Source organism: Mus pahari, chromosome 9 (assembly GCF_900095145.1).
Source record: "Mus pahari chromosome 9, PAHARI_EIJ_v1.1, whole genome shotgun sequence".
In the NCBI taxonomy this organism is placed as follows: domain Eukaryota; kingdom Metazoa; phylum Chordata; class Mammalia; order Rodentia; family Muridae; genus Mus; species Mus pahari.
The window spans coordinates 48,921,396-48,940,893 of record NC_034598.1 but is presented as its reverse complement, the minus strand read 5'-3'; the positions used below and the strand labels follow the sequence as shown (position 1 = coordinate 48,940,893).

At 45.2% G+C, this 19,498-nt stretch overlaps 1 protein-coding gene across 5 annotated transcripts in view; it reads right to left on the bottom strand.

Annotated features, from left to right (window-relative positions):
- The window catches only part of Rbms2 (RNA binding motif single stranded interacting protein 2), a 60,231-nt gene that overhangs the window by 26,559 nt on the left and 14,174 nt on the right, over window positions 1-19,498 (bottom strand). For 2 of the 5 annotated variants that reach the window (XM_029542666.1, XM_029542665.1), the window contains one exon: window positions 19,188-19,274. The exons of 2 other annotated variants lie outside the window; for them this stretch is intronic. In XM_029542666.1, coding sequence (XP_029398526.1) covers window positions 19,188-19,253 — 66 coding nt within the window. In that variant the 5' untranslated portion in view covers window positions 19,254-19,274. Of the gene's footprint in view, window positions 1-19,187; window positions 19,324-19,498 lie in introns of those variants that run through there. One more of the 5 variants, XM_021204819.2, reaches the window with a different exon arrangement.

Below are 19,498 nucleotides of genomic sequence, written 5' to 3'. Positions count from 1 at the left end.
CTTACATATAATAAATAAATAAATCTTAAAATAAATAAATAAACTGTAAAAAAAAAATTTTAAGTAAAATGCTGAATCAGGTTGGTGAAATGGCCCAGCAGATAAGGACACTCACTACATACCCTGGCAACCTGAGTTCAAACCCAAATAAAGACAAGTGGAAAGAACCTTTGTCCTAGGACCTCCACATGCATACTGTAGCTTGTGTACCCCTCTTCATTGTACACACATACACATTAATAGTTTCTAATTAAAAATTAAAACCTAAGATAGAATACTAAGATACTAAATCCTAGACCTCATGATCCTCCTGTGCAGCCTCCCAACGGCTGGGAACACACGCATGCGCCGTCAGGCTCTGCCTCATCATTTTAAAGTTACAGTTAGCTAGTTAGTTATTCAAGACAGGGTTTCTCTGTGTAGCCCTGATTGTCTTGGAACTCACTCCATAGACGGCTGCCCTGACCTCCGAGATCAGCCTTCCTCCCCAGTGTTGGGACTAAACGCATGTATCGCCACTGCCCAGTGCATGTTTACATTTTAAATAAATAAACCACAGCATCCCTATTCTTGCATACAGTACTAACTATTCTTTAATTTGTATGAAATGCATAATTATCAGAGTAAATACATTGCAGCTGCTCCGTCCTGTTGACCTGGTTCTGTGTTCTTGTTTTTACATGACCTCTTCTGCTTTTAGGTTTTAATTTTGATTTAGTTTTTAACAGAGGTCAGAGGGTAACGTGGTTCTTTGCCTCTGCATTGTGGATCCTGGGGAAATCACACAGGGTTCACCGGCCTCAGCGGCAGACACCCATACCGGCTGAGCCACTTGCTGGCCCTCTGCTTTCTTAAAAAAATTGAGATGTGCCCAGAGTATATGCCAGGCTGGCCTCAATCCTACTGTGATGGTTTATATATACTCTGCTCCGGGAGTGGCACTATTAGTAGGTGTGGCCTTGTTGGAGTAGGTGTGTCACTGTGGGCGTGGGCTTTAAGACCCTTATCCTAGCTGTCTGGAAGTCAGTATTCTGCTAGAAGCCTTCAGATGAAGATGGAGAACTCTCAGCTCCTCCTGCACCACGCCTGCCTGGACACTGCCATGCTCCCACCTTGATGATAATGGACTGAACCTCTAAACCTGTAAGCCAGCCCCCATGGTGTCTGTCCACAGCAGTAAAACCCTAACTAAGACACCTCCTTTAATCTCAAGGTTACACAGTGAATGTGGAGCACTGTGAGTATGTGTGATGTGCGCTCCTGTATGCATACCTGTTGAGTGTGGGTGCTTCATGTGCCTTATGTGCCTTTTCATGTATGTGGAGATCGGAGGACAACCGCAGAGGTGGGGCTTCACCATTCTTGAGACAGGGTCTCTTTCTGTTCCCTGCCTCACAGACCAGGTGGCCAGCGGAGCCCTGGGATTGCAAAGAGAGCTGGAGAGCCCAGCTGACTTGGGTTCTGAGTCCTCTCACTTGCTTTAGCTACTGAGTTCCCAAGGAGGCCCAGACTCTTAATTTTAACTTGTGTCACATAGCTCCCGAGTCTATACTTGTCTACTGCCACCCCTCTAACCTGGAGCTGTCAATGACTTTCACCAACCACGAGCCTCTATTTATAAAACAAGAAGTCTATTTCTGAAACGTGCTTAAATCCAGTCTTAAATAAGATTTAAAAATAGGTAAAGAACAGGAATGCTGGTTTACACCGATAATCCTAACACTTGGGAATCGAAGGCAGCAGGATCAGAAATTCAAAGCCAGCCTGGCTTATATGTGACCCCATCTCAAGGCTTAGAATAAACCATTCCTTGTCCCCTGCCCTCTCCCTTTAATGGCTGGAGATTTAGTTCAGTAGCAGAGACCTTACCTAATCAAGCTGTGCAAGACCCTAGGTTCAAGCTTCATCTCTGTCTCCCACCCCTCAAAAAAATAGGCAAAAAGATCTATCCCATTCGTTAAAACACCTACTAGATTTAAGAGTGGGTCTGATATTCACAAATAAACCAAATTAAATTAATCCTCTTGTCGTCATTAGCTTGCAAAACACTTAATTCTCTACCCCTGCCTCAGTCAGTGTCTTTAAAAGCAATAGCACATACAGTAGTAGCACAGGCCTATCATCCCAGCTACTGGGCAGGCTGAGGGGACACAGTGAGAACCCAGAAGAGAATAACAGGGAGGGAGAGAGGGAGGGGGCGGGGGTGGGCGGCAGGCAGGCAGCACAACTCCCCTCTCAAAATATGAGACCCGGCAGCTAGCAAGGAGCCCACACTCAGTACAGGGACTGCAGACTGGAGGTCTCACCGGGGCAGAGAGGTTCCCACAGAGACAGTCCATAGGTTTTTGTCTGTGAAAAAAAAGAAATAAGGAAAGCCCATGCCTGCTCTCGGGTGTGGTGGAGGAGAAAGTATATTGTAGGCAGAGAGAGAGAGCATAGCCAGAGGGAGGAACATCAGAGAGTGCAGAGCTGACCTGAGCACCGAGAGGGAGGGAGACAGAGAAGGGAAAGGGGGGCACTGGCCTGGAGGCCCAGGGTAACCAAAATGGCTGCAATATAAAGGAAAGGCATCCAGTTGCCTGGGCTGGAGAGTTCAGGGTAAGGAGAGGTGTATGGAAGCCAGGAAGACCCTGTAACAGGTCGGGACTGAGGGATGCTGGAAGAACCTGGCTGCCAGGTTTGATTTGATATGTTCATTAGGCACCTCAGCCATTTGTCCCAGGGTCTGATATTTCTACACAGACCTCCTCGTGTAACCCAGGCTGGTTTTAGACTCCAGTATTTCCAGCGTCCCGAACTAGGATTACAGAAGTAAGCCAGCAGGTCTAAACTGATAAAGGATCTTTTTTGAAGATTAGGTTTTTTTTGTTAAGATTTATTTATTTATTTATTTATTTAAGTACACTGTAGCTGTCTTCAGACACCCCAGAAGAGGGCATCAGATCTCATTACGGATGGTTATGAGCCACCATGTGGTTGCTGGGATTTGAACTCAGGACCTTTGGAAGAGCAGTCAGTGCTCTTAACCGCTGAGCCATCTCTCCAGCCCCTTGAAGATTAGTTTTACTAATACTAAAACATCCGCTTTTATTTCCATTTGCTACTTTTTTCTTATTTTTCCACAAGAGTAAAGGAAGAAAAATGCTTCAGATCAAAAACTTTCAGACCTCAGCAAGTCTGAAGGGCTGGGAAAGACTCTGGTGGTTGTCACGGTAGGATAAACGTTAAAGCATGGCCTTGTCAGTTTGCAGGGGAGTGGTTGGTTGCTCATACCTAGAATCCTGACTCTCGGACTAGGCTTCTCCCTTCACAGCTGTGGTATCCTGAACTAAGACAGTGACCAAGGATGCCCTGGAACGACTCCACTCCTCCCGACTCCACGCCCTGGATGCCGAGGCTACACACATGCATACATACATCATCAGTTTCACGTTGTGCTAGGAAGGGGCCTTAGGGCCTCCCAGTCTCTCCCAGACTGGGCTAGCACTACAGCAGCGAGGCTACATCCCCAGGACACTATTTCATACTTAACATAAGGTCTTCATTTTCAGATGAGAAAAGATTATTCATAATTTAATAAGATTAATTTCTGGATAATTACTCAGCTGTTGCTGGGCAGTGGTGGCGCACGCCTTTAATCCCAGCACTTGGGACGCAGAGGCAGGTGGATTTCAGAGTTCAAGGCCAGCCTGGTCTACAGAGTGAGTTCCAGGACAGCCAGAGCTACACAGAGAAACCCTGTCTTGAAAAAACAAACAAACAAACAAACAAAAAAACCAAAAACAAAAACAAAAACAAAAAAAAAACCATAGGCTTCAGATCTTCCTCCCTGAGAACTTCCCCCATCCACTTAGGAGTCCTTATTTTCCTTTATAAATTTGTGAAAAGCAAGCAAGCAAACAAGCAGAAAGCAAGATAGGCTCAGGGTTAGGGAAAGAAAAAGAACAGAGCCAGGCACGGTGGTGCACCCTTGCAATTCCAGCACTTGTGGGGGCAGAGGAATAAAGAGTTCAAGGTCACCCTTAGCCAGGCCAGCCTCAGTCACAGGAGACCCTATGTCCAACACAGCAGAAATAGGGACAAGGCATTGACCTATTACTTTCAGGCTCTTCTGAAATGTGACTTCAAACTTTAAATAAGACTCCAAAACCAAGGGGGAGAACCTGGTTATTTAGAGAGCCAAAGAAGTGGGTCATTCCTTAATCCCAGCGCTCAGCAGGCAGAGGCAGGTAAGATCTCGAGCTCAGGGCCAGTCTGGTCTGAAATGAGTTCCAGGCCAGCCAGGGCCATACAGTGAGACCCTGTTTCAGACAAAACAAAACTCACCTCCCCTCACTCCAAATAAAAACAATCTGAAAAGAAAAATACCGGGCTGGCGAGATGGCTCAGTGGGTAAGAGCACTTAGTGCTCTTCTGAAGGTCCTGAGTTCAAATCCCAGCAACCACATGGTGGCTCACAACCATCTGTAAAGAGATGTCTGAAGACAGCTACAGTGTACTTATGTATAATAATAATAAATCTTTTTTAAAAAAAAAGAAAAATACCATTTCAGAGAAAGGAAGAGACATGGTCAAAGTCGTAAGGTGCCGTGAGGGGACTAGACATGGGGTAAAATAAAAGGAAAGTGGGCAGAATCTTCTAGACCACGATAAAGAATTCAAGGTTTCATGCTCAATGCAAAAGACTGTGGATAATTTTAAATAGAAAAGTTCCTGTTGAGGTACATATTTAACATACCGAGGTAGACCTGGCCTCCAGGTTCTCCCAGCATCCCTCAGTCCCTACCTCTTACTAGGAATGGCTGGCATATCCTGCTCTCTGCCCTGAACTTTCCAGCCCAGGGGCTGGGCTTGGCCTCCCCTAGAAGCTCCTCCCTATATAATCCATACATTTTGGGCCCCTCTTCTCTCTCCCTAGATGCTTTCCCTCTCTCTCTTCCCCCTCCTCCATGTCTCCCTCCCCATGACAACTTCCCTGGACTCCTTCCTTGGGACCAGTGAACCGGCCCCCCGAGAACGGCTTCCCAATAAACCTGCCTTTCTATACTTTAGCTTGAACTGACTCATTTCATCAGTGGAGAATAACTTCCCAGGTCTGTTTTGAAGCAATAATGCTCACAGTGGGATGGGCCTTGGAGGGTAGCTCACTGATGGATGATTGCTTAGCATACACTGGGTCCTTAGTTCAGTCTCTACACACACACACACAGTATAAACCTGAGAGACATGAAGGGCTGGAAGGAGGACCTACTGACTGATTTTTGGTTTTGAGGCAGGGTCTCACTAAGGATCCTTGCCTAGTCTGGAACTCACCTGCCTCTACCTCCTAAGTGCTGAGTACTAAAGGTGTACACCACCATACTCTGCTCTTACAAATGCCTTTGGTTTCCAGCACCCACATCCAATGGTTTACAGCCCTCCAGCAGTTAACTACCTATAACCCCAGCTCCAGAAGGATCTGAGGCCTCTGGTCTCTGTGGGTACCCACACACCCACACACAGACACAAACACATACACATTTAAATAACTAAAACTATTTTATAATTTATTTTAAGCACATTGGTGCTCTGCCTGCATGTGTGAGGAATTCAGATCCCCTGGAACTGGAGCTACAGACAGCTGTGAGCTGCCATGTGGGTGCTGTGAATATAACCCAGGACCTCTGGAAGAGCAACCAGCACTCCCAACCACTGAACCATCTCTCTAGCCCTAACAAAAAAAATTTTTTTTTCAAGACAGGGTTTCTCTTTATAGTCCTGGCTGTCCTGGAACTCACTCTGTACACTAGGCTGGTCTCGAACTCAGAAATCCACCTGCCTCTGCCTTCTAAGTGCTGGGATTAAAGGTGTGCACCATCACTGCCCAGTCCTTAAAATTATTTTAAAGAGACAATAATATCCCAGCGCTAGAGAGATGGTGATAAAGATGAGATCTGGCCTATAGTAGCAAACAACTTGCTTATATAAGGCAAACACTCTACAGCTCCAGTTTCTAGTTTGGGAATTTTTTTAAGACAAGGTGTAGTAATGGCCCAACTGGTTTCAAAGTTGCTATGTAGCCACAGCTGACTTTTTTGTATCCAACTCCCAAGTGATGGGATAGCAAGTGTGTCCCATCATGCCAAGCTATTATTTATATCACTCTGTAGCCCAGGTTAGCATGGAACTAACTTTGTATCCAAGGCTGGCCTTGAATTTATAGCAGTCCTCCTGTTTCAGCCTCATAGGTGCTGACTAAGGCAAGACTAAGCTTGTTAGGACTGGCTTATTCTCTGAGGAAAATGCAGATATTCTGGATTCATAATCGTGAAGCACAGCTGAACAGGAATGAGTATCAAGCCCAAAACATGCTGCCATGTCTCTGGTGCCACCTCTCTCTGAGAAACTAACACACACAACAAAGATGCCCGGCACAGGGCAACCCTCAGCACTCCCTCTAAGTTCCAGGCTCCCTCATGCCTTAGCTTGATTACTTTACAATCAAGTCCACTACTTCCCATGCACAGAACACTTCAGTCTGGTATCTTAATGCTTTCCACTTAAACAGTCCCAAACCATGAGACATAATTAGAAGAAAACCTATGAAGTCAGAGACCAAAACAAAAAAGAAAATCAAAAAAGGAACTCGGAGGAAAAAGAGCACAGGGGAAAGAAACACAGCAACATGAGGAAGGAGTTGTGAGAGGTCTGAACAAAAGTAATCCCTTCTATGAGGCAAAAGCAGAACTCATCAAAGACAGGGATGTACAGCCTGGCACAGGTCCGCAAGGCTGGGGCAGGAGCTCCAGCGTCTGTTCCTAGACCAGGACTAGGGCGAGATCTTGGATCAAAAACAAACCCAAACAAACAGGAATGCACAGAAATGGTGAGGGTAGCACCTGTTGAAAGAAAAATATGATTTAGCCGGGCAGAGGTAGCGCACACCTTTAATCCCAGCACTTGGAAGGCAGAGGCAGGCAGATCTCTGAGTTCGAGGACAGCCTGGTCTACACAGAGAAACCCTGTCTAGAAAGAAAAAAAGAAGGGAAAAAGAAAAATATGATTTTTGATTTCAAAGATATGGATACTAGGGCTGGAAGATAGACTAAAGGGAACTGCCCAGAAAGTAGAATAAAAAGTAAAAAAAAATAAGCAGGTGGGGCTGGAGAGATGGCTCAGTGGGTAAGAGCACTGTGGTTCAGTTCCCAGCACCCACACAATAGCTGTGTAACTCCACATATAAGAATTAGTTATTAAGCCGGGCCTGGTGGCGCAGGCCTTTAATCCCAGCACTCGGGAGGCAGAGGCAGGCGGATTTCTGAGTTCGAGGCCAGCCTGGTCTACCAAGTGAGTACCAGGACAGCCAGAGCTATACAGAGAAACCCTGTCTCGAAAAACAAAAAAAAAAAAAAAAATAAAAAAAGAATTAGTTATTATATGTGAGTACACAGTCGCTGTCTTCAGATACACCAGCAGAGGGCATCAGATCCCATTACATACATATTGTATGAGCCACCATGTTAGGTTGCTGGGAATTGAACTCAGGACCACTGGAAGAGTAGTCAGTGCTTTAACTGCTGAGTCATCTCTCCAGCCTCCCTAAGGACACAGGATCAGTAACCAAATTAGCAAGAGTCAGCAACACTGTAAATCATAGGATAACAAAATAACTCCTCAACTACCAATTATACATTCAGGCAACTGTCTATCAAGCACTGCACTAGGAAACATTTTCGTATTTACAAGTTAAAACAAAACAACATCCCTTTGCACTTGGTGACACTCCACCTGTCTTAGTCAGGGTTCCTATTGTTGTGACAAAACATCATGACCAAAATGCAAGTTGGGGAGAAAAGTTGGCTTACATTTCCACGTTGTTTTTCATCACCAAAGGAAGTCAGGACAGAAACTCACAAAGGGCAGGAACCTGGAGGCAGGAGCTGATGCAGAGGACTTGGAGGGCTCTGCTTACTGGCTTGCTCCCCATGGCTAGCTCAGCCTTCTTTCTTATAAAACCCAGGACCAGCCGGGCCTGGTGGCGCAGGCCTTTAATCCCAGCACTCGGGAGGCAGAGGCAGGCGGATTTCTGAGTTCGAGGCTAGCCTGGTCTATCAAGTGAGTTCCAGGACAGCCAGAGCTATACAGAGAAACCCTGTCTCGAAAAACCAAAAGCCAAAAACAAAAAAACAAAAACCCAGGACCACATGCCCAGGGATGACACCACCCACCATGGGCTGGGGCCTCCCCCACTGATCACTAACTGAGAAAATGCCTTACAGCTGGATCTCACAGAGGCATTTCCTCAACAGAATCTCCTTTCTCTCTGATAACTCTAGTTTGGGTCAAGTTGACACATTAAACCAGCCAGTACAACTGATCTCTTGTAAAGCTGGCACACAAACACATTGCTATTAAGTCACAACCCTTCCTTTCTTATTCATCTCAAGATCTCACATAAAAACATAAATAACAGGCAAGCACCAATCCCTGATATTCTCGATACTTGACAGGAGCCTATCATCGCTGTCTTCTGAGAGGCTCCACCCAGCAGCTGACTAACACAGATGCAGAGACCCACAGCCAAACATTGGTTGGAGCTCAGGGACTCTTATGGAAGAGTTGGGAGGATTGAGGGCCCCATAGAGGATAGGAACTCCACAGGAAGATCAACAGAGTCAACTAACCTGGACCCTTAGGGGATCTCTTTAAGACTGAACCACCAACCAAAGAACATACACAGACCCTAAGCCCCCTGCACATATGTAGTAGATGTGCAGCTCAGTCTTTATGTCGGTCTGGAACAACTGGAGCAGGCACTATCCCTAACGCTCTTGCTTGTCTGTGGAATGCACTCTCTTAACTGGACTGCCTTGTCTGGCCTCAGTGGAAGAGGATGTGCCTGCAGACGTCCAGCAGAGGCTTGATGTGCCAGAGTGGAGGGATACCCAAGGGAGCCCCCATCCTCTCAGAGGAGAAGGGGAGGGGGTATGGGAAGGGAATGTGTGAGGTAGGGATTAGGAGGGAGGGCAGCAATAGGTATAAATAAAAATAATAATAAAATAAATAGATAAAAGTCCCACAGTCTTTACAAACACATTAAAATGTCAGCTTTTTTAAAATATCTAATCTCTTGGGTGGGTGGTGGCGGTGCACACACACCTTTGATCCCAGCACTTGGGAGCCAGAGGCAGGGGGTTATCTATGAGCTCCAGGCCAGCCTGGTCTACAGAGAGTTCCAGAACAGTCAATGGTACACAGAGAGACCCTGTCTCAAACAAAATACAAAACAAAACAAACAAATGAATCTAATCTCTCTAAAAATCCAAAATCTCTTTTACTTGCTTTTTTTTGTTTGTTTGTTTGTTTGTTTTTTGGTTTTTCGAGACAGGGTTTCTCTGCTGGCTGTCCTGGAACTCACTTTGTAGACCAGGCTGGCCTTGAACTCAGAAATCTGACTGCCTCTGCCTCCCAAGCGCTGGGATTAAAGGTGTGCGCCACCACCGCCCGGCCAAAATCTCTTAAAAGTTCAAAGTTTTTCAGCTGTGGGCTCCTGTAAAAATCAAAATCAAATACTTTCTTCAAGAGGGAAGAATCAGGGCATAGTCATAACCTGAACCAAGCAAAACCAAACTCAAACAATATAAATAACTTAATGTCAAATGTTTGGGATCCACTCGTGATCTTCTGGGCTTCTCCAAGGGCTTGGGTCACTTCTTCAGCTCTGCCCTCTGTAGCAGCACACAGTGTGTCTCTTCCATGGCTCTGGCAGGTTCTATCCCACAGCTGCTGCTGTTCTTGGTGGTCATCTCCTGGTCCTGGCATCTCCAGGATGCTGCGTCTTCTACTGCAGGGATGCACTTTTACCAATAGCCTCTCATAGGCTCGCTTCATGGTGCCAAGCCTCAAGTTCTTTGCCTGATCCCTTCAGTTCTGGGCTTTAAACTGCCACTGAGGCTGCAACTTCACCAATGGCCGGCCTCCCCTGGCCTCTCGCAGGGCCAAGCCTCAGCTGCTCTCCATGACCCCTTCATGCCTTCAAAACCAGTACCACCTGGGTGATTCTTCTTCCTCCTCTTCTTCTTCTCCTTCTCCTTCTCCTTCTCCTTCTCCTTCTCCTTCTTCTCCTTCTCCTCTTCCTCCTCCTCTTCCTCCTCCTCCTCCTCCTTCTCCTTCTAGATTTATTTATTTATTGTATGTATATGAATACACTATAACTGTACAGATGGTTGTGAGCCATCATGTAATTGCTAGGAATTAAACTCAAGACCTCTGCTTGCTCTGCCCCACTCGCTTGGGCCACCTGAGTGCTTCTTGCACATTGCCAACTGCTAACATGAGGTACAACCTTGGCCACCTCTGGGACACAGCTTCTCTGTGCTCTCAGGAAACACTCCCCTAGAAGATGTCACCTCAGTGATGCTGGTCTCTTCTAAATCACTGCTAATTTCTTTCTTTCTTTCTTTCTTTTTTTTTTTTTTTTTTTTTTTTTTTTTTGGTTTTTTGAGACAGGGTTTCTCTGTGTAGCCCTGGCTGTCCTGGAACTCACTCTGTAGACCAGGATGGCCTCGAACTCAGAAATCTCCCTGCCTCTGCCTCCCAAGTGCTGGGATTACAGACGTGCGCCACCACTGCCCAGCTATCCTTCACATTTTTATCTTCCAAGCTCCCACACAACATCCCACTGAAGTCTCAACACTTAATGGCTTTTCTAGCCCAAAGTTCCAAAGTCCTTCCAGGCCGGGCAGTGGTGGCGCACGCCTTTAATCCCAGCACCCGGGAGGCAGAGGCAGGCAGATTTCTGAGTTCGAGGCCAGCCTGGTCTACAGAGTGAGTTCCAGGACAGCCAGGGCTATACAGAGAAACCCTGTCTTGAAAAACAAACAAACAAATAAGTTGAATAATCAATGAAGCACCAGTTTGGACTAAAATGGAAGAGAGAAGGGAGAGGGAGAGGGAGGGGCGTGGCTCTAAAGAGCCCTGGCCTGGTAAGCCCTCACTCCAAACCGTGGGAAAGAAGAGGTCTCTGCACTCTGTTGCAAACAGATCATTTCTCACTCAAGAGGAAGAAGACAGGACAGCAGGTAAGAGAGCCAAGGGTTATGTCTGCTGACCTAGGAGCCAGGAGAGAAGATTGAAGACTCCTCCCACAGGGCAGAATCAGGCCCAACTGTGGAAGTCTATGTGGACTGAGATACATGTGGGGCAGGAAATAAGATTTTTTTTTTTTTGAGACACATATTAGGTAGCCTCAAGTGGCCTTGACCCAAGAACAGAGCTGAGGCTACTCTTGAACTCACTGCCCTTCCCAAGTGCTTGAATTATATATGAACATCACCATGCCATGTGAGCAAAATCTATGGGGCAAGTAAATTATCTCAAATCAGAGACAGTCCCACGCCAGGCAGTGTGGTACATTCCTACAACCCCAGGATCCGGAGAGAAGGATAGCCTGGGCTACAGAGAGACCCCTCTCAAACATCACACACACAGCTGGGAGATAGCTGTAAAGAAATTTGCCAAGCACTCATGAATGCCACAAATCCCAGGTGGACTTGTGTGCTACCTGTGTGTGACTCCAGACTTCCAAGGTGGCCGTGGGACATGGGACCCCTGGAACAAGGTGGCAAGCCAGAGTCTGCAATGCTGAGCTCTGCTTCAACCATCAGACCTTGCCTCAATGAGTGAGGTAAAGATTGCTGCCCTCAGTCTTGAGCACACACCCCGCCCCCACCAGCACACCTATCTAACACAAACACGGGGTGGGGGTGGGAGGCTAGGGGATAAAAAAACAAAGTAGCTCCTTTTCTTTTCCTGAAGGAGATGTTTGCTGCAGTGAGGGGTTAAGTTTAACAACAGACGCCAGGGAGATGATGTCAAGAAAGGCGAGTTCGGATTCCTTTATTCCTAGACATTCACCCTCCTACCCACCCATCTCATGTCTGTTATGGGGCAGCCCTGCTAAAATGAAGGCAGTCTCGAGACCTACAACAAACCTTTCTTGCTCTGTATTTATTTATCTAACTCAAGGTCATTAGCTTTTTTAAAAATGATCACAATAAAATATCTTGTACAAGCCTTTTTGAAATCCACACCTTTCCATCTTGTAACTTCCAAGTAAATGCTGACAAGCTTGCTTCCCTTTTGTAGCTATTTTAATTCCAATGCATAGAAATTTAACACTACATCCCAAGAAAGACTGCCTTTATTAGCTGATTTTAGTTTTTTATTTATCAATTTATGTATTTAGTACTAGGGATAGAACCCAGAGCCTTGAATAAGCCAAGCAAGTGTTTTAATATAGATCTATAACCCCATCCCTTAGGAAGGGAGGGAGGAAGGAAGGAAAGAAGGAAGGAAGATAGAAAGACTTTTAGGAGCTGGAGAAATGGCTTAGTAGTTAAGAGCTCATATTGCTCTTGTAGAGGATCCAAATTCAGTTCCCAGCACCCACATGGAAGCTCACAACCATCTGACACCTTCTTTTTCTTCTTCTTTTTTATTTTATTTACATTTCAAATGCTACCCCGAAAGTTCCCTATACCCCCCCCCATCTGACACCTTCTTATGGCCTCTGTGGACACTAGACACACATGTGGTACACATTTACATGCAGCAAAACATTCTTGACATAAAAAAAAATCCCCAGAATCCATGTAAAACCAAACATGGCCTCACATGCCTGTTAACCCCAGCATTGGGACAGGACAAGAGGATTCCCAGAGCTCACTGGTAAAGCCAGCCTGGCTGAAACATCTGCTACTGGCTTGCACATGCATGTGCGCACGCGTGCACACACACACACACACACACACACACATGGAACAAGAAAACCATGATTTTCAGCCAGATGTGGTGCCACATGAAGTAATCCCAGGACTTGAGAGGTGGAGATCAGGAATTCAAAGCCAGCCTTAGCTACTTTATCAAGGCTGAGCTCAGCCTGAGCTACTCGAGACGCGGTCTCTAAACACAAAATAAGTAAAAAAGAAAATCATGACTGTCACAAACTACTCATGAGAAATCTTCCCTTGGTGAGTAAAATATATGAGACAGTTCAAAATAAAATAATCTTGGTTCTGTTTGTGTTCTCTTTTGTTTACTGCTGTTGTTCTGAGACGGGGTCCCACATAGCCCAGGCTGGTTTTAAAATCACTATGTAGCCCGGGCTGGTCTTGTGATCCTTAGCCTCCTGCCTGTTTGCTGAGGATTTTAGGAATAAGCCACCCAACTTAGCCTAGTCCTCCTTGGTGGTGGTATTAGATTTATTAATTGTATTTTATATGCAAGAATGTATATGTACCAGCCGGGCGTGGTGGCGCACGCCTTTAATCCCAGCACTCGGGAGGCAGAGGCAGGCGGATTTCTGAGTTCGAGGCCAGCCTGGTCTACANTTTCTGAGTTCGAGGCCAGCCTGGTCTACAAAGTGAGTTCCAGGACAGCCAGGGATATACAGAGAAACCCTGTCTCGAAAAAAAAAACAAAAAAAAAAAAAAAAAAGAATGTATATGTACCATGTGTATGCTTAGTGCCCAAGAAGAAAAGAATCCCCTGGAACCAGAATCTTGGATGGTTGTGAACTATTATATAGATGCTTGGGAATAAACCCAGGTCCTCTGTAAGAGCACCAAGAGTGTGTTTTGTTTTAATTTTTTAAGATTAACTTTTTTATCTGTATGAGCATTTTGCTTGCATGTTTGTCTGTGCAGCACCCGCCTGACCGGTGTCTATGAAAGTCAGAAGGTTGGTTGCATCAGATCCTCTGAAACAGTATTGTGAGCCATCGTGTGGGTACTGCGTATCAAATCCAGGTCCTCTGGAAGAACAACCAATGAATGTTCTTAACCACTGAGCCATCTCTCCAGCCCGTTTTTTGTGTTTTGTTGTTGTTGTTGTTGCTGCTGTTTTAGTTTGGTTAGTATTGATTTTGTTTTGGTTGGTTGGCTTTCTGAGACAGGGTTTCTCTGTGTAGCCCTGGCTGGCTTGGAACTCGCTCTGCAGACCAGGCTGGCCTCGAACTCAGAGAGGACCTGCACTACCACATCTGGCTGTCACTGTGTTAAGACAGAGTCTCACTACGTAGCTGGCCTGGGACTCTAATTTAGAGATCTACCTGCCTCTGCCTCCCAAATACTGGGATTAGAATACACAAACACTTCAAGCCTTTCTGTTTTATAGAGACAGGGTCTTGGGTTTTCTATGTAACCCAGGATGACTATGGGCCTTCCAAGTGTTGGGTCTACAGGCCTGCAGCACAGTAGTTTATGCTCTGATGGAGTTATGCTCGACAGAGTCAGAGCTTCAAGGGTGTGAGGCAAGCAGTCTGCTAATACACTTCCCATTTTCACTGCATCCTTTAAATTTTGAATTATAGATTCATTGTGTGTGTGCATGCTTCAGCATGTGTGTGGAGGTCAGAGGTTAACTGGTCACGGGAGACAGTTCTCTCCTCCAGCCTCGAGGCAGGGTCTTATCACTTCTGCTGCTTTGAATCTAAGAGGAAAGCTGGCCTAAGAGCCTCCAGGAAGTTCAGCCATCTTGCCATAGGCGTGCTGGGGTTACAGATGTGCACCACCTCACCACCTCATCCGGCTTTCTTATGTGGATTCTAGGACCCAAATTCAGATCCTCAGGCTGTGTGGTAAGCTCCTACTATGTCACCTTGCAGGCTCTTATAAGTATTTTTTTATTCTAGAAACTAGAACTAACAACTATAAACAGTAGTAAATTATAATAAAAAATTTTCCTTATAATAAAGAAACATATCTTTCACTTCATGGCTTTTTTGGCATGGGGGTGGGAGGGTAAGGTGTTAAAAATCAAAGTTATGGCCTTATTTTTTAGTTTTATTGTTTTGGTGAGACAGGGTCTTATGGTGTAGCCCTGACCTGGGCTAGAGATCACTATGTAGATCAGGCTGGTCTCAAACTTGTGGCCTTTGAGGGTGAGGATTTCAGGCTTGTGCCCATTTAGGTCTGTTTGTGTGGAGCTGGGAGCTGGAGATTACTGAGCAAGAATTCTACCAGATGAGCCCAATACTGAATTTTTTTTTTTTTTTTTTTTTTTTTTTTTGCTTATTTTTTTTTTTTTTTTTTTTTGCATTTTTGAGTTTTTTGCGTTTTCTTTCTTCTTTTGTTTTTTGAGAATTGGCCCTCAGGCAATTTAACTCAAACTCACTTTGTAGCTTAGGGTGACTTTGAACTCCTCCTAATCCTCCTACCTGTACCTCCCCAGAGTTGGTTCAAGAGAACACCTAGGTTACAGGGCATGCCACTCCCCACTCCCCCTCCCCAGCTCTTTCGTAGTACACTCACTGATCCATGCTGTGTAACCCTGGCTAGCCTGGGATTTGTAGCAATCTTCCTGCCTCTGCCTCCCAAGTGCTGAGCTCACTGGCATGTGTGCCGCCACCACGCCTACACTACCACTGTCACAGCAGGAAGAAACACCTGGAAGAACTCGCACAGCAAATTAACAGTCACTCATTTCCTCCAGGAGTCGGATTTGAGTGAGAAGCTACAGGGCTTTGACAAATCTCTTTCTTTTTAATTTTACAGTGTACATTTTAGATTTATCACTAAAAATTAGCAAAAGATCATTTTGGTGTTTCAAAACAGGGTTTACCTGGCCATCCTAAAACTCACTCTGTAGACCAGACTGGCCTGGAACTCAGAGACCCACCTACCTGCCTCTGCCTCCCTTGGCCGGCATCAAAGGTGTACACCACTTGTCCAGGCTGCTTGCTTGTTTTCCTTGAGACAAGTTCTCTCTATGTAAACCAGGCTGGCCTTGAACTCACAGAAGACCACCGTGCCCAGCCCAGAATCTTTACAATGTTAACTTTAGGTTTAAAGGTGTACCAATTGGGCTGGAGAGATGGCTCAGCAGTTAAGAACACTGGCTGTTCTTTTAGAGCATGCAGGTTGGGTTCCCATCACATGGCATTTCACTATTGTCTGTAACTCCAGTTTCAGGGGATTTAATACCCTTTCTAGTCTACAAGGGCATCAAGCACATGTGTGGTATGCAGACATAACTGCGGACAAAATACTCATATACATTAAAAAGAAAAATGCACGAATTGCTTTGCATGGTGATACTGGCCTATAATCTTGGGAAACTGGACTGAAGCAGGAAGATTGATCTGTTTGAAAGTGGCTTGGTCTACACAGCTACAGAGTAAGTTTCAAGCCAACCAGGGATACAAAAAAATCAAAAATGCACCAGACCAGGGTACCCCTCCCTCCAAAAGCACACATTTACATGAGAAAATACATTGAAACACTTCTCTGAAACAACAACAAATGTACCAAACTCTATGTGTCAACAGCAAAATGAAGAGCAATATAGCAGTCTCAGTTCATGTACCCTAATTTTACAAGCCCATATACACACACAGAATCAGTCTTGTGCACAGCCACAATATGCACAATGTGAAAATATGGTTTCCTTAGATGTTTCAGAACATTGGCTTGTAAGAATCCAAAGAATGCTTTCTCCACTTAACACTTTAATTTATTGTGTGCATGTAGGGGTCAGAGGACAACTTGTGGGAGGCTCCTACCTAACATAGGTCTCAAGATAGGACTCAGGCTTGAAGGCATGACCTCTGTCATCTGAATCAATCTGACCCCCGAAGGCTTTTTTAATTACTTATTTTTTTTTATTCTTGTTATCATTAGTGTATCTCTCTGAGTGAGTACACAATGCCACACTGTGTGTGCAGATGGCAGGACAAATTTCAGGAAGGGAGTGACTCTCCTTCAACCATGGGACCTAGGGCTTGAAAAGACAATCGCTTTCACCCACAGGGCCATCCCACCATCCCCCAAGGTCTTCTTGGCAAATACAATTAGTGACTATGCAGCTGCTCCCACTCCTACCCTATATCCACTGACAGTATTTCCTGAACTGTTTTCCAGACCTTATAAATTATCAGGAAGAGATATGAGATTAAGTTGAAATCTGCAGTCCTATCTCTTGGTCCCCAAGTTCTCCTGCACTTATAATCTAAACATCTAGCTGTTGGCTTAGTCACCAAGTGCATGTACAAGGCCACAAGTTCCATCCCCATCATCAGCACCAACAAAAAAAACAAAAAGAAAAAAATAAGGAATCTAAATCTTAGATATCCCCCATACTCCAAAGGGAACGGAGAACTGAGAAAGACCTTTTAGATATATTCAAATACATAAAAACCTAAAAGAGAAAATCCATTCCCTTTTAATCTAATGGGTATCCTGAGAAACTTGGAGGAGAAAAAGAATCAGAAGGGGCTGGAGAGATGGCTCAGCGGTTAAGAGCACTGACTGCTCTTCCAGATGTCCTGAGTTCAAATCCCAGCAACCACATGGTGGCTCACAACCATCCTTAAAGAGATCTGACACCCTCTTCTGGAGTGTCTGAAGACAGCTACAGTGTACTTAAATATAATAAATGAATAAATTAAAAAAAAATCAGAAAAGAGCTGTGTAGTAGGAGTCCTGGGGAGGCTGAGCCAGGAGGATTACAAGTTTGAGGGCCAGTTGGGCTACATAATAAAACCAGATTAGAAAGGAAGGAAGAAAGGAAGGAAGGAAGGAAGGAAGGAAAGAGGAAGGAAGGAGGAAGAGAGAAAACAAAAAAGGTAAGAGGCAGTGGTTCATTCATGCCTGTGATCCTGCGGTCAGCATGGGCTACAGAGTGAGTTTTAGGCCAACTTGGACAAAGATGGAGACCATGTCTCAAAACCCAAAACTAATAGAAAATGAGAATGAAACTTGTATACAGTACTATATAGAGCTGAGGAGAATATAGATGGAATGTTCCCTTTCAAACACACATACTTATAAAATGAAATATATATATATATATATATATATATATATATATATATATATATATCTCATATAGTATATGTATACATTAGAAGGGGATCAGTTAATACATTATACCTATTGAAACGTTTGTATATATTATATATATGTTTGTATGTGTGTAATCAAAAATATGCATAGAGCTTCATTTCTTTTTTTGTTTTTGTTTGTTTTTTGACACAGGGTTTCTCTCTGCAGCTCTGGCTGTCCTGGAACTTGCTTGTGGACCAGGTCGGAGTTGAACCTAGAGATCAGACTGCCTCTGCTTCCTGAGTAGTAGGATTAAAGGCTTGCACCATCACCTGGCTGTAGAGCTTTCTTTCTTAAGCACATAAACAGAATGAAACCCACATAAACTACTGGGGTACTACCCTGATGAGATACTAGTATTTGAGTCTCTGAAAAGGTCTTTCCAGGTCTTTCCAGGTCCATGAGGATATGAATCTCTCCCCACCTCCAACATTCCATCAAAGAAGCATAGATCCCTGCACCACGTGTTTTCTTAAAGAACAGCTGTAATGCTCAGAGAGACCAAAAAGTCTTCCTGCTATGGCTCAAAGCTCCTCCTCCAGCATCGCATACCACAAAACGCCAAGGAACTGCCAAGGATACTCACTGGCAAATGTGGGCAAGCCTGTCCATCTCTCTCTCCAGGCTGTTCAATCACTCAACCATACCTTAACTCCTCAGGCAGCCAGGGGTTAATCATAAAGACTCCAGGGATCCTTGCTAAGCCTGGCTATCTGCAGGGTTCCAAGTATCCTCTCAAAAGGCATGAGCCAAAGAATCACAGAGCTTTCTGCCTTAATCCCAAAGCCTGTTATCTCCCCAAATTCCTCTGCCAGGAAGGGTGGGGTGGGGTAGGGTCTCTCGTCTAGAAGCACACACTTAATTCTTGACGAGCCTTGAGCCCTCTCAGACTACCTGTAATTTTTCTGCTATCTGGTGGGTTGAGTAAAAAGCGAAGTGAGGCGGGGGTAAGGGTGCATGCAATTAACCAAAATGATAAAATAATCTTGCGGGGAGTGAGCCTAGGGACAAGGTCTGAGTTGTCAGACTATCCCCAGGACCATGGGCGCAGTAGCAGACAGCCAGACTAACTTCGTTTCAGAAGATACAAACTTGCAAAGTTGGTTGTTTTTATTCCGCTGCCTCCTCCAGCCTCACAAACTTCTGCTCTAAATTCCTTTAACTCCAGAACCAGGTGCAAAAAGGCAGGGAAGACGCGGTGGAAGGAGAGGCGCTGAAGGGGGACAGAGGAATCTAGTTCCCCTCTTAAAGGAGAATTCTAAAACCAAGGGCGCTCCTGGATCCCAGGAAAGGAAGTAGCTGATTCCCCCAAGCACTTTTTCCTACCTTCCTGTTGTTCTTGTTATAGCCAAAAGTCGAAATCCCAGGCCTGGAAGTCACTGATAGCAGCATTTTTTCTTTACTGTTACGGAGCTGAGAGAGAGAAAGAAGAGAGTGAAGGAAAGGGAGGGAGAAAGAGGGAGGGAGGAGGGGAGGGGGAAAGGAGAGGGAGAGAGGAAGGGAGGGAAAGAGGGAGGGAAGGGAGAAGGGAGGGGGAGGAGAAAAGGAGCAAGCAAGAGAGAGAGAGAGAGAGAGAGAGAGAGAGAGAGAGAGAGAGAGAGAGAGAGAGAGAAGACAGAACTAAGCCACTAAGAACA